A 15007-nucleotide genomic window follows, 5' to 3' on the forward strand; every position below is an offset into this window, starting at 1 on the left:
TAAAACTTCATTTTACTTACCTATGAACCGTTGACGATCAAGTTCATATAATTTTAAAACAAATATTTATTTATAAAAAACGATTTCACAATTTATCACACAATTCCGACTAATAAGTAAACCCGTTCATAAATGAACCACGTGAGATTTACTCACCTCCAAATCCTGCTGCGTCTTCTTTAACAGCCAAGATACGATTCACAATCGTCCGCCAACTCAAACTATCAATCACCTAACCAAATACGATAATTAACTTAGCGCACAATTCATAAAACGCACTTATACAAACATCCAGCGATCGGATCTTCACCCATGACCACACAACGTCATTGGGACAATCCTACGATCATATCAAAACTACAAGTCGATCGGATGGCCCGATCCTCACGAATCACAAACCGAACGATCGAAATCGTAAAATTCATAACTAAATCAATCGATCTCCAAAAATTATGCATTGTACATTAACATGATAGTACCAACATGTAGAACATAAAAATGGGCAGAAACTGCCCTAGAGGTCCCCGGAGGAGGCCGGAAAAAGCCGCCGGAGTTAGAGGCAGAGCCGCCGCCGACCACCGCAAATGGCGTCGGGGCCAGGCTGCTCCTCTTCGTCTCAACATGCTGAACACTTTTCATAACTAGCTCGAGGTCATAAAATAACGGGAAGAGGTCGAAAATTACCAAAAACAGTCACGGTTAGCCTGAAATTTTCCAGAAACCGGCGAAGCTCCAATCAAATGAAATAGATCACTCCAGGTGCGATCCTTCTAGCAGCATCATTAGCGTCCTCAGGCAATCCCAGGGTGTCCAACAACTCGAGCCATGGTAACCGGAGAAGAGAGAAAACCGCGTTGACCCAAAACTGAGGTCGGATCGGGTTTTCATTGTTGCGGCGGCTACAGGCCGAGATAGGTTGCAAGGTGGCCACGGGAAGGTGCGCAAGGTCGAGGCGAGGCTACCCCAAGAATTTCAAGTCCAAAGGAGGCCGGAGGAGGAAGAAATGGCCGAAAGAAGAGAGAGGGCGATTTCAGGCGTCGGGAGGAGAGAGAGTGTCTGAGTTTCCCAAAACGGAAAGTTGGAATTTCTGAAATAATTTCCGAAAAAATCTCATATATACCAAAATGGAAACTTTTTCCGACGGCCATAACTTCTTCATAAGAACTCCGATTTTCGCGTTCTGCATGTCCACGAACTCGTATCGACGCACTCTACGACTTTCGTGAAAGAAGTTTTCACAGAAGCTAAATGTATAAAAAGTCAACCCTAGAATCGAAGCATTCCAATGAATAATTGTTCGAAATACATTCCGCTCAACCCTCGAACCACGAAATAGCTCAAACGAACACTTTATTAATTCTCAGAAACCATTAGAAATTAATAACGAATTTCCGGGGTCTTACAATAACAATCAGTAGAGGAATTTTAAGTCCACATATAATTGGATCAAGAAACATGTAGTTTCGATCTCATTATAAATTGACAATTTATTATCAAATTATTAGATTAAATAATAAGAGGAAACCAAATTGAAGTCGTCAAACTAATAAAAATACGTACCTCGATTTTGTAGGAAATATAATTAATATTGTTGATATCAATTGGTGAGTACCATATGCCAAAATAGAGACAGATTCATTTAAAGTCAGTAATTGAAACATGCATTAAAATAACATTATAACAAAATAATCATAAATTTGTTGTAGTCTTGTTGTTTAGGATATTTGGCTCTCACCCGAAGGACCGGGGTTCAAGTCCTAGTAATGGAATACATTTTGTTATTTTTTCACAAAAGACAAAATCATATGAGGTAGATATGACAAAAATAATCATAAGATATTAAAATAAATAACTATGATAAGTATCAAATAATGATAATAAAATGAGCTATTTATAACAATAATTACCGGAGAAAAGTAATAAAATGAGTTATCAATAACAATAACTACCAGATAATGGTAATTGGAAACATTATTATGATAATTGCAACTCTTGCAACAAATACTCATAACAAATTCAGTTATGAAAGAATTGTAATAAAGGTAATTTAAACATAATAAATATGATTAAACAAATAAAGATAATGAAACGTAATTATGTTTAATCGGTGCCAAAACATAGGCTTAAAATGACTAAATAAAATAAATAGAGACAAAAAAGATGCCTAAAGATAGACTTAAAATTAATCGGTGTCAAGAGCACCACCGCTGATCATGTCATCAACATGTTTTGCATTGTCTAAAAAAAAAAAAACAGAGACGTTGAGCTTGTTATTTTCACTAACAGATTCTCCACATAATTTTAGTTGGGACTTGGGAGGTAATCTAATGCATAGCGGAATTGAAAATCAGTGACAGAGTGAAGGCGCAAAATGCGTCCATTCATATCGTGCTCTAGGTAGAACAATAGTTTTCTGGTGAGCAAATCGATCAGCTAATGCTTGCCAAATCTCAAGCGGGTTTTTCACCGTAAGGTCCTCATTTTTTAAGCTCTTGTCAATATAATGACGCAAGAAAATCATAGCCTTGGCGCGATTTTGCACTGATGACTTATTGTCAATTTTTGATGGCATTTCCAAGGTTGTTAGCCATAAGGTGAATTTCGGCATCAAATAGTTCTTGCCGGAAATTTCAAGAGGATCAAAGTCCAATTTTGTTAGATGTGTCATCTTTCTACAAAGAGAAAATATGAGATATATCAGGATCCATAAGTATTATAACTATATGTTCTATGAACAATGATAGAAAGTTCATATACGAAATAGAAATTTTGAAGTGTTCATAAATATGAACAATGGATCCCATAAGGAAACATGAGAAAAACATTCATGTGATGTTTATAGAGCCATAGGTCTAAGACTACTCAGTCAGCGGACTCGAGTCTTGACTATTGGAACAATAGTTCTCAGAGTCGAATATATATAAAACATAAATCTCAACAATTACATTATATAAAAAATACATACAAATATATGTAAATGATCACATGAAAAAATTGATGTTCATATGTAATAGGAACAAAGATGATAAAAATGAAACACATATATCTGTTATGCGATAATATAAGGTATCTATGTTATATATGAAGCAATTCGTTGAGAATGAGAGAAAAACTCATAGATCATTAGCCTTGGTCATAAGCAACTATACCATAAGGCTTGCGGATCATCATGGAGTTTAAGGAGAGAAAAAATAAGAGCAAAAGCGTGCTAATAACGTGTTATAAACTAGAGAATTAGAGAGAGATAGAATAGATGAGAAACAGAATATAGGAGGAGGTAGAAGTATATGTTTCATTCTCATTAGACCCCTTTATATAGGAATAGGGTTTACATCATAAAGATATAACTAATGAGTATTTACAGTGGACAGCCATATATATATAATATTTAGAACAAAAACAATTCTTTAGATGGAGATTCATTCCCTTCTACCTACTTATTTATTTTTTTTTATTTATTTACTTATACAATTTCATCTACCTATGTACTCATGCATTCATTCATGACTTTTTTCTTTTTTTTTTGCAAAATTATGTCTACATCTTGTTATTTTAGTAAGAAAAAGTAAGTGAATTTAGCACTTAATCAAATTGATAAACTACTCTTTTTTTTTTGGCACTTATAACAGACAATCTTTATAAACCAAAATAGAGAATTGTTTTTCATTTATTTTTATTATTCAAAGAAATAAATATAAAATTACAATAAAAATATAAAATGATCATATTAGCCCTCATATTTGGATGGAAAACATTGCTTATGGCAGAGGGGATGCAAATCGGCAATTTTCGCCAAGTTCGGGGGGTTAATTCTCTTAATTGCAAGTTGGGGTGTAAATTGACAATTATTACCATGTTTATGAGGTATTTTGACATTATGCCAAAATCAGAACATGGTAATAAGCAAAAAGCAAATAGTAGTGTAGTACTAGTTGTGTTCATGCATATGTAAGTACCATGCATATGTTCTTGGAGCTTGATCTCCTCTTAAATGTTCTTTTTTTTAAAGGGGTTTGGAACCCAGCCTAGCTGGGAGGCTCAGCTCCACGTCTAGTTCCCTTTAAATGTTCTTCAAGCTTTTAATTTTAATTTCTTCAGTGTAAATTGTTAGTAGGGGCAACGCCATAAGTTGTTAGTAGGGGCAACGCCACTTATGGCGTTGCTAGCTAGAAAGATAAGTGGCAAACAAAGTGAAAATTGAATTCATTTAGGTGTGAAGTGTTTTTTTTTTTTTTTGGGATCAATTTAGTTGTTGAGTGTTGAGTGCTGATATCGGTATAATAAAAATTAAGCACGAGAATAATTAAACACCAAAATATATATCCAAATGTTTCCCCTAAATTTAAGCCACTTTCACAGATCAAAATTCCAGAATCCAGATCATGGTGCAACGCAACAAGGCTCCATTATGCTTGGTTGACTCGGTTTGTATTGTAGCTCTCGGCTACTGAGTATTAATTGTAAGGTAGAGTTTTCCTATTTCTTTCCTATTTGTAGCACCAAAGAGACAAAAACATTATTTCGATTTTGATCAATGAGGCAAGAATTGCTACCATCAATATTTTTTAAACAAATTAATCTCCTATTGGATAGCGTGGCCATACCACTTAGTGTTGCCTCATTTGGTGGAGAATCTATCACCAAATTTATCAGAAAATGAAAGTCTAGCTAGGATACGTTCCTCTATATAAACGACATGAACTTTTCTTGCCTCCTTCAGAATATCATATAGTAGTTTTGGGTAAGCATATTTTATAGAGGTTTTTCGAAGCAAACAAATAGTGTCTTTTCTCGCTCTTTTGTTTATAAACTATAGTTTTGGAAATATTCTAAAAGCTCATAATGAGATTCCTGGCTGTTGCTCTAATTTTGTTGATGATGAGCTCTGCATTTGCTGGCCGGCAACTTGATGATGATCGACATGGCAGCCGACAGCTAGTTCAGGAGACCAAGACCGTCAATCATGCTGGGGATCCTGGAACCAGTACGGGTAAACACGGTAGCATCCATGGAGCCAGTGTGAGTAACCACCATTACATCCCTAGGCAGGACTTTAACAGCAAGGGTGGCAGTGATGGTGGGAATGGCAGTGACTAAATTGTTCTCATAAGTATAATTTCATAATCGCGGTTACTAGTGGGGTGTGTATGTAACCAATGGTCTGGCATATTAGTAGCTGCTTGGGTTTGAGGCATATGGATTGTATTATATATATATATATATATATATATATATATATATATATATATATATATATATATATATATATATATATATATATATATACGAAAATGTTCTGAAGAGGACGTCCGCAATCTAGAAAAAGTGCGGACGTCGCTCCTCCGGTCTCGATCGAGCGGCGACGGCACGGCGCGGCTTGTCGGAGGGACGCCGAGGGTCGTGCGGAGGGGTCTGCGGTCCGGTGGAGTCGCCGGCGACGGTTCTGCGGTGTTGCATAGAACCTGCAACTGCAGGTGAGGTGGCTGCCCAGAAACCGGCAAGCCCGACCTCCTCCGACCTCGAACGCCGCCCAGAAGAGGTCTGGGACGCCTCCGGCCTCACTCCGGCCATCCCCGCTCCGCCGTCGTCGCCTGGAACCGCCTGCTGCATCGACGTCCGCACTTTAGCGAAAGTGCGGACGTCCGCTTCAGATCCTTCGTCTATATATATATATATATATGGTAATGAACTTATGACTAAGGTTTATTGATCAAACTAATTAGTGATAGTTTTTTGGTATCAACAATTCTGTGTGATTACTGTAGTATTATAGAGTACTTAGCTTGTGTTCATGCCCTGCTTCTTTTGCTGGATACTTGGATTGCGCGGTTTGCTATCGTTTTGCTCGAAAGAGGAAATCAACTACTACTTAGCTTGTGTTCCTGCTCTGCTTCTTTTGCTAAATTGTTTGGCTTTCCTTTACAGTGGCTTGTTTCTTTTCCTTGTTCTTTAGTGTTTTTTCTTTATTGTCTCTAGACTCTAGGTTTGGTCATCCAGGGCTCTACCCTCCCCTCTTTGGTTAATTTACTCGTTTCTATACCCTAGAAAAATGATATGGTAACCGTAAAATAAACCAAATGCTTAACAAGATCAAACACCTTCACAGATAAAGGAATCGAGTTACAGTCCTTGCAAAGGGAAGCATTGATCAAGATAATTGCCCTCAATGCCTTCCTTCATCGCTGGTGCGATTTTGGATAGCATTGCTAGCAATCTGGCTGTAATACCCCGAAAAAAATCCAAATTAATTTCCGTGGATTTTTAGAAATGATTTCACGATAGTGGGAGCGAGTACGAGGCTCGGAGAAGTTGTGGAATTAGTTCGAACAAGTTTATTAAAAAACGAACGTAATTTAGGAGCTCGTGAAAAGTTGACTTTTTATGCTTACGGAATTTGGGAAAACTTCCTTCATGGAAGTTGTAGTGCTCGTCGATACGATCGCGTGCATATATGGAACGCATTATTTGGAGTTCGTACGATTATGTTACAAATTTTGGAAATATGAGATTTTTTTTATATAATCTCTTTTCCTCGGATTCTTTTTTTTCTTTTCTTTTTTCTTCCTTTTCCTTTTCCTTTCCTCCGGATCGCACTAAGGCTCTCCTTTTTCCTTTTCTTCTTTCTCTCTCTCGTTCTCCCTCGCATCCGAAACGAACAAAAACAGAGCGGCAGCTCTTCCATCAATAGCTCCTCCCTTAGGCCACCAAACGACGTCGAACCACTTCCATTTGCTTCGTCTCAGCCTTGCGCAGCTGCCAGAGGTAGCCTTGCACCGTGACACGGCCACCAGCGGCGGCGGGAAGCTCCGCCCGGTTTGAGCTCGTTTTGGAACCAAGCTTGATATCTCAAGCTACCGGTCACCAATCCTCACCAAATTTTATCCACGAACTCGCCTCAACCTCCTGAAGCCCTCAGAAGTGTCCTTGCACAGCGGCGCTACTCGTGGTGGCGGCTGGGAGCCAGACCCGATCAAAATCTAAACCGAAGTATTAATCTTGATATTTCTAGCTTTGGACCATCGTTTTGGGTGATTCTTGAACTGGTGAACTCATCTTGAAGTTCTGAACAACTCTTCAGAAGGAATCGAAGCCTTAAATTGAAGTTTTGACGTCGAAATCGAGCCTTGCCGGATTCTGCAAAATCCTGGAATTTTTCCGACCACCGAAGCTTTCGATCGGTATATCTCGAGCTACAGACCATATTTTTCTGTGATTCTTGAACCAGTGAGTTCTTCTTGAGTTTCTTAACAACTCTTCAGAAGGAATCGAATCCTTAAATTGAAGTTTTTACGTCTAATTGGAGCTCGCCGTTTTCTGCAGTTTGTCGCCGGATTCTGGAAATTTTCCGGCCACCTCGACTGTTCTAGGTAATTTCCGACCACTTCCTTTCGTTTTCAGACTTCATGCTAGTTATGAAAGTGGTTCAACTCGTCATTTTGAACAAGTTTGTAGTTGACGACTTTTGCATCGGAGGTGGTTGACCACCGCGTTGACCGCCGTTGACCTCCCACTGACCGCCGCTTGTGGCGGCGTATTCGACCATATTTTGAGTTTTTATTATCTAGGTGATGATCTACGCATCGATACGGTCGTCTGGATATATTATAATGTCATTTTGGAGAAAGTTGATGCATGCTAGGGTTTCGGTTTTTAAGCATTAATTTCGGTTTACGATCTGCGAAGATCTGACCGTCGGTTTTACTTCAAATTTGGATATGATGATCTTATGACTGTCCCAGTGGCTTTGTGTGGTCATGGGCGAAGATCCGACCGTTGGATCTTCGTATAAATGCAAAACAGTGTTTAGGGAGGCGATTCGTGAGAATCCTACCGTCGGATTTGCGTATAAATTTGTGAAGATGTTAGTAAGGACGATTCAGGAAGATCTGACCGTTGGATCTTCGTGATAATATTGGAGGATGATCCTAAGGGCGATCCGTGAGGATCCGACCGTTGGATCATCATTAAATTAAGATCCGACCGTTGGATCATCGTTTAATTTCGATCCGACCGTTGGATCCTCATTAAATTAGAATCCAACCGTTGGATTTCCGTATATGTGTGGTTTATGATTGATTTACTAAGTCAAGATAGTATCTGATTAGGTGATTGACGAATCGAGCTGGTGGACGATTCAGATTGATATTTGGCTTTTAGAAGACGCAGCGGGAATTTGAGGTGAGTAAACCTCACGTGGTTCATATTACGAACCAAGGACATTTAATTAATTCATTTTGTCAAAATTGTGTGAAAATATTTATGGAATAAATATTTGTTTTAAAAATCATATGGACTTGATCAACTACGGTTCATAGGTAAGTAAAATGATTTTAACTATACAAATGAATTTCACGATTTCTATGCTTACACTATAGTTGGTATTAATAGGCATTCCTGTGTGAATGTCTATGTATATATATTATTTACGTGAAATAATATGTATTGTTGATATTGTGAAATAATATGTATTGTTGATATTGTGAAATAATATGTACTGTTGGAGTTGTGTTGAGTTTATGGTTGAAAGGCAACATATTGAGTGAGGTATTGAATTTATTGTTGTGAAACAATATATAGAGTGAGGTATCGAATTTATTGTTGAGAAACAATATATGGAGAGAGGTGTTGAGTTTTATTGTTGAGGAACAATAAATTGTTGTGATCTGTGGAGATCACTAGGTCACGAGGTGACCATGGCATCTATCAGTGAACCACGCTCTTGTACCGGGCTGGTGGTTACTAATAGCATTAAATCGTGAACCACGCTCTCGCGCCGGGCTGGTGGTTGCGATCAGTTAGAGCTCGAGTCTGTCTGCCAAATGTTGAGTGACCTTATGAGGGAAATTGAGAGTAACTCATAAGTGTCTATATATATATTTATATATATGAGAGTGAGAAAGTGAAGTGGTTTTGTGGTAGTTGTTGTGATTGTTGGTTGTTTTGCTTGAGTTAAAAGAAATATGATTTAATAAATCAACTGTTCATTTCTTATTTACTCACGAGCTTTGCAAAAAGCTTACCGGGTTTTGTGTTGTTGCAATCCCGGTACACTATTCAAAACGGTGTAGCGGGTACTACTACAGGTCAGGAAAATCAGGAAGGTGATCGAGCTGCGTAGAGTAGCTGCAAGTGTGTTATTCTGATTTTCTATTGTGAGGTTTGTTATGCTCATTTAGAGCTTTACAATTTTACTTGTGAGAGTGAATTTGTAATAATAAACTCGAGGTCTTCGAGATTTTATATTTGAGTGGCGAGTGGTGTGTATGTTCTGAGAAAAAAATTCAGGATGTATATTTGATTATGTGGTTTAATTCATGTTTCGGATTTTGAATTTATTATTCAAAATTCGGGGCGTGACACTGGCACTACTAGAAGTTTGTAGCGTCTATATTTACTTAATTTTTTCTTTCTTTTGTTTGGGCCTTGGGCCCCCATTGTACTCAAAAAATAATATTTTCTAAGATGACCCCAACGGTCTTAAAATCAAAGTTGATACAAAACAAACAACAGGGCAAAAGTAGTCACTCTAATAAAACTGAACGCTGAATCAATAGGAAACTGTTAATGCTCAGGATTCCGGAGTGTCGGATCCCGTTAAAGCGGATAAGGGGTCTAGAGTCTCAGATAATGTGTTAGAGGTAAATAATGCTGCCACCTATCAAATGAAATACACCAGCGTCAAGAGAAGAGACCGCGGTTGGCATTCTTCGCTCCTCCGATGGTAAAATTAGTCAATGTATTTATGTTGACAGAGTAGCGGTAGATAAGTATTTAATACGTAATAAATTAAGAGATAGGAATTAACCTTTTATAGGTGAGGTGATGGTTGACCTCAGTCTTGTTTTTGATGTGGGACTGATGTGCTTCAATCTAACGTTTCCAAACCTCTCTGAGGTAGCGAGTCAGAGCATGTTTCGGCCTAAGGCTTGGCTCAAGCGAAAGTTGGGCTTGCAGCGTCTCCGTAAGTTACCTAATGCATTCCGACTCCCACAGTCGCTGTTGATTATGACCTACGGTGTCATGTATGTGCAAAAACAAATATCAGGGACAAGATCTTGTACTCAAATCCAGACCTGAATTCTCTATTCCGTATTCGACCTAAATCCCAAACATAGATCCAGATCTTACCCCGTGGGATTCCAAAATTTAGCAAAACAAGCAAAAACACCGAGCCAACCCACAATCATCAAAACAATATCGACAATCAATAGTTGGGGGCAACGACAGACCAAAGGAATTCCATTAACTTTTCCTGCCTTGCAACAACGTGCGGAGGATTCTTGGATCAATGAAAAAGTTTTCACACTTAGCTCGGTTTATCACCACCGATACCATTCATTCTAATCTCACCATTAAGAACCTCAGTACCAAGTTCAAACTATATTTCTGTCAATCACTGGATAAAATGACAACATCTCTATAATAACTTTGCGGAGACGAACAAATCAATCATTTGGATATTGAGACAAATTATTTCTGTCAAAACCACCACCATTCCCATACAACCATAAACCATTTATAGACCAACGAAATAGATAAGAAAATTCATATTATAGAATATGCTAAGAAAGTACAACATACCATTTCAGAGAATAGAACAAGCCTCAGAGACCTTGTATCTACCTAAAATATAAGTATTAACTTAATCGACCTGGTTAATAACCAGGTAAAATAGAAGAGCAAACAAAATATGCATAACGAAAAAAAAAATAACCCTGCACAAACTGGGCTAGGGCACAGAAACTGCCACGGCTCGAAACAATAACCAAGCCTTCTTCGCCCATTATGCTCTTGGTTCCCATCATAGTTCACTCTGAGATGACGTCGCTCAGAAAAGTAAATATACCCTCACTACATTGTCTCATACATGCGTAGTAAGCAAGGTCAACAAATTAACAACTACAAAAGCTTATGACAAACTTATCAGCCGCTGCCGCATCCTTAATCACCTAATCCAGCCTTTGACTTTAGGTGGTTTTTAAATTGCATAATATCACCCTCCCACCGGGTCACAGCTTGATTTTCACATACCCAAATCTCATGAGCTACCTGGTTTATGAGCCTGAAATCATGGCTAACAAGAACCAGACCCCCATCCCACTCATTCAACGCCTCAGCCAGTGAGTCAATTGTCTCAATATCCAAATGATTAGTTGGCTCATCCAACAGAAGCATCTGAGGCTGCCTAAACGCCAACCAAGCAAATATCACTCGGCTCCTCTGCCCATCTGATAAATTGCTCATTGCCATCACCTGTGCCTTGCCTGTAAGTCCAAATTTACCAATTGAAGCCCTCATCTTTTCTTCCTCATTTCCTGGGTACTCTTTGATCATAAACTGGAGGGCAGACAGCTCCATATCAAGCTTCTCAGTCAAGTGCTGATGGAATTGAGCGATTCTAAGGTGATTGTGCCTCCGGACCATGCCATCAAGAGGAGTCAAATCCCCCGTCATCAGCTTCAGGAGAGTACTCTTTCCAGCTCCATTGGGCCCAACCAGAGCTACACGCGAATCCAAATCAACACCAAAGTCAATGTTCTTGTAGATCAGATTATCAGGAGTGTAACCAAATGAGACTTCAACGAACTGAAGTACAGGTGGTGGCAGCTTTCCCACATCAACAAAACGAAAGACTAAAACCTTGTCTCTGGCCACCTTTTCCGTAAGCCCACCACGCTCCATTTTAGCTAGAGTCTTCTCTTTGCTTTGTGCCTGGCGAGCTAGTTTCGCTGACCCGTGACCAAAACGAGCAATATACTCTTTCATGTTAGCAATCTGTTCTTGCTCCCACTTGTACTGTTTCATCTGATTTTCTTCCAGTTCTGAACGTGTCTGGACATATTGATCATAGTTACCAGAGTAGATCTTCAGCTTCTTGCTCTGCATGTGAATGATATTTGTGCAAACACCATTTAGGAAATCCTGAGAATGTGAAACCACAACCAAGATGCGTTCAAATTTCTTCAGAGTCTCCTCCAACCACACACAAGCTTCAAGATCTGTCAACATACATGTAAAATTATTACTGTTTAAATCATCAAAATTTGTAGTCTTCACATAAACAACAGAACTATGATGCACAACATGGATATATGAAATTTGCAGTCTTACAACAATATATATTATGGTTGTGACTTATTTATTTAGAATTCTGAATCCACCCAACCAAAAAATGTTGTAGATATATATTAACTGACATTTTGAATCTTTTTTGTCATCTAGAAGATCACAGTTGCCAGGCACAAAAAAAAAGGTAGTATAAATGTTCTTGCATTCAATAGACAAAGTTTGTATAAAAGAAACGATCACCTAATAACTCCTGCAGAATTTTGGTAAGTCAGTCCAACAAGAATGAACAAGCTCACATATAAAAACACAATAAAATCTACAATGTAAGACCTATAAAATAGAGAAGTAAGCAGTAACCAACTATAACAGATCAAAAATTTTCACACCATACAAAAGGAAAAGCAATCTGAAATGCTGAAATATAAAGCCAGAAAAACTAACCAAGATGATTGGTAGGCTCATCAAGCAACAGGATGGTTGGGTTAATAAATAGAGCACGTGCAAGCGCAATCCTCATCCTCCAACCACCAGAAAAATCTCGAGTTTTCTTTGCTTGCATCTGTTTGTCAAAACCAAGACCATATAGAATTTCAGCAGCACGCTTCTCTGCAGTTGCTGCATCCAGAGCTTCAAGGCGCTCATAAATGCGTTCAAGCTGCTCTCCACCTCCATCATCCTGAAAATTGCAAAGTCAATAAACAAAAGAATAGACTCAAGTAGCAGGTGCATAACAAAAAGGTACTGTTTTTAATCACACTGAACAGCATTTTCTTATCATAATCATTCTACTTCAAGGACACCACTGTATTACAAAGTGAAAGGCTAGCTATTGTCTTGATAACAAATGCTGACACACTACTATTACAAAGTGAGATGCTAACTATTGACTTCAACTGCAAAAGCTTTCAAGTTTCCAACACAATTTGTCCGACTTCATGAATAGCTGTTTCATTCATTTTGGGAAAAAAATTTAGGACAAACAAAGAGCAATAAATGACTGAACATTTTTATAAATAGAACTTCATTGCAAAACATTTTTTTCTTTCTTCAAAAATCTCCAATACCCCATTGACGGTGAAGACACAATCAACAACTAGCTCACAGGTGACAAGGAGACCAATGCATATCACCCAATGAAAATGGCTTTCCTACCTCACATGTTCATGTGATAAAACACTAGTAATATATTCTGATGAAAGAAATGATATACTTCAACATCTAGGAATAAGTTGTATACTGAATTAGTAATGCAATCTAGTTACATTAGTTCAGAATGTCTGACCAAACACTGATTCACGACTCCATAAAAAAAAAAATAATAAAATAAAAAAATAAAAAAAAATTAATGTTACCTGAGCTGCCAATTCTTCAACTTCTTTCTCCAATCTAATCCTCTCCTCATCACAGCTAATGACAGCATCAAGTGAAGACATATCTGAAGCTTCAATTTCCCTGCTGAGATGATAGATATCCATGTGATCTGGAATAGGAAGCTCTCGGCACCCTATTGCAGTAAGGAGAGTAGATTTACCACACCCATTCAACCCAAGTAAACCATAGCGTCTGGAAAAATAACACAACAAATAAATTTTAATACAAAAATATATACATATGTATGAGAATATCATTCCTAGTGTGAATTGACAAAATAGCTGAAACTAACCTGCCATAATTAAGCTCCAGTTCAGAATCAACTATCAAATCGTGCCCATGAAAAGTAACTGATAGAGACTCAATCTGCAATGATCAGGTAAAAGTCGGTTCAATTTTATAAGGAATCTTAATTGAGGGCAACAAACTCAAAAGAGACTGACACAACTCCTAAAGGGTTTCTTGGAACAATAACAAACTACAAACCAAGTACGTAAAATCCAAATCAGAAGGTAGTTTCATTTAATAACAGTTTAGGGTTACATAGCTCACACATGCAATTAAGGTATTCAAAAACAATGAGCTGGTCTTAATTTCTTTGATCATGAAATACTAAACATCTCTGATTGAATTCCAAATATAAATTTCTTAACTGACACAATAAAATTGTCAATCGATCTAGATTTTCGACATTTCTTTCTTGCTCACTAGCACATAAATTACAAAATGATCACCTAAAACCATATTCAGCGATTCGCATAATGTTTCCAAACTTCACAAAACAAACAATACATTTCCTCCTCAGTATGACTATAACCCCCCATCCCCCCTCATCATCATCTTATGCTCCATGTTCAAAACAGGTCAATTCCCACAAAATTGGATGCATATAAGAATCAAAAAATCATTTTTACATCTACATAAACGCTTTACGAGTTTATATATATGCAATTTTTTCTCACAAAAGTAATCGAACAATCATTTTTACATCTACATAAATGCATAGGAAAAACTAGGGCAAACAAAACATGGCAAGGTATACATACCCGGATGTCCCTGGAGAGAGGATGAGAGCAAAGCACGCCGGTGCAAGTCCGATCCGATATGTGCATCGCATCAACACCATTAGCGAGCTTATCCACTCCATTCTGCGACTCCGACGCCGATTTCGAGGAAGCAGCCGCCGCTGCCTTTCCACCTCTCTTGGCCGCCGCCGCCGCCTTCTTCTGAGCCACCTTCTTCTTGCTTGCGTCGGACACCATCTTATCACAAATTCAACCTGCAAAAAAAATTTCCAAAATCCCAATCAAAAATCAAATCACATAACAAATTGATAAAGAGATAAACGATTGGGCCGGGGCGGACCTTGCGAAGAAGAGAAGGCGATCGGAGAAGAGAGAGCGAGGGCGGTGGGACTCAGATCTGGGATCGGGGGTGGTTCTCAGGTGGTGTGCGAGTCGGTTAAGCAAAAACCCGAGAGGTTAGGTCGGGTTGGGTTCGAGGTTTTTGGGAACGGGAGGTGGGGGATTTGAGGGATTTATAATGTGATTGGGTTAGGGTTGGGTCG

The 15007-nt window shown here is 38.4% G+C and overlaps 1 protein-coding gene and 1 long non-coding RNA gene across 2 annotated transcripts; one reads left to right on the forward strand and one right to left on the reverse strand.

Moving 5' to 3' along the window:
- Positions 1 to 6595: 6595 nt before the first annotated feature.
- Positions 6596 to 8203, forward strand: LOC133728799 (uncharacterized). The gene is made up of 3 exons (XR_009856016.1): positions 6596 to 7178; positions 7260 to 7367; positions 8106 to 8203. It is a non-coding gene; the product is annotated as an uncharacterized LOC133728799 (long non-coding RNA).
- Positions 8204 to 10532: 2329 nt separating this feature from the next.
- On the reverse strand, positions 10533 to 14962 carry LOC133728599 (ABC transporter F family member 1). The gene is made up of 6 exons (XM_062156020.1): positions 14806 to 14962; positions 14487 to 14719; positions 13733 to 13806; positions 13422 to 13632; positions 12511 to 12745; positions 10533 to 11999 (listed from the first exon to the last, which is right to left on the reverse strand). The coding sequence occupies exons 2-6, from the start codon at positions 14700 to 14702 to the stop codon at positions 10942 to 10944; spliced, it is 1794 nt and encodes a 597-aa protein (XP_062012004.1). The 5' UTR covers positions 14703 to 14719; positions 14806 to 14962; the 3' UTR covers positions 10533 to 10941.
- Between the last annotated feature and the right edge of the window lie 45 nt (positions 14963 to 15007).

Source organism: Rosa rugosa, chromosome 2 (genome assembly GCF_958449725.1).
Source record: "Rosa rugosa chromosome 2, drRosRugo1.1, whole genome shotgun sequence".
Taxonomy (NCBI): Eukaryota; Viridiplantae; Streptophyta; class Magnoliopsida; order Rosales; family Rosaceae; genus Rosa; species Rosa rugosa.

Excerpts from the sequence above, each read along its gene's own strand:
- LOC133728599 (XM_062156020.1), bottom strand. The coding sequence starts at position 14,702 with ATGGTGTCCGACGCAAGCAAGAAGAAGGTGGCTCAGAAGAAGGCGGCG. Across the intron at positions 13,633-13,732 it reads CTGGAGCTTAATTATGGCAG|ACGCTATGGTTTACTTGGGT; the intron begins GTTAGTTTCAGC and ends TTATTTTTCCAG. Across the intron at positions 12,000-12,510 it reads TGAGCCTACCAATCATCTTG|ATCTTGAAGCTTGTGTGTGG; the intron begins GTTAGTTTTTCT and ends GTATGTTGACAG.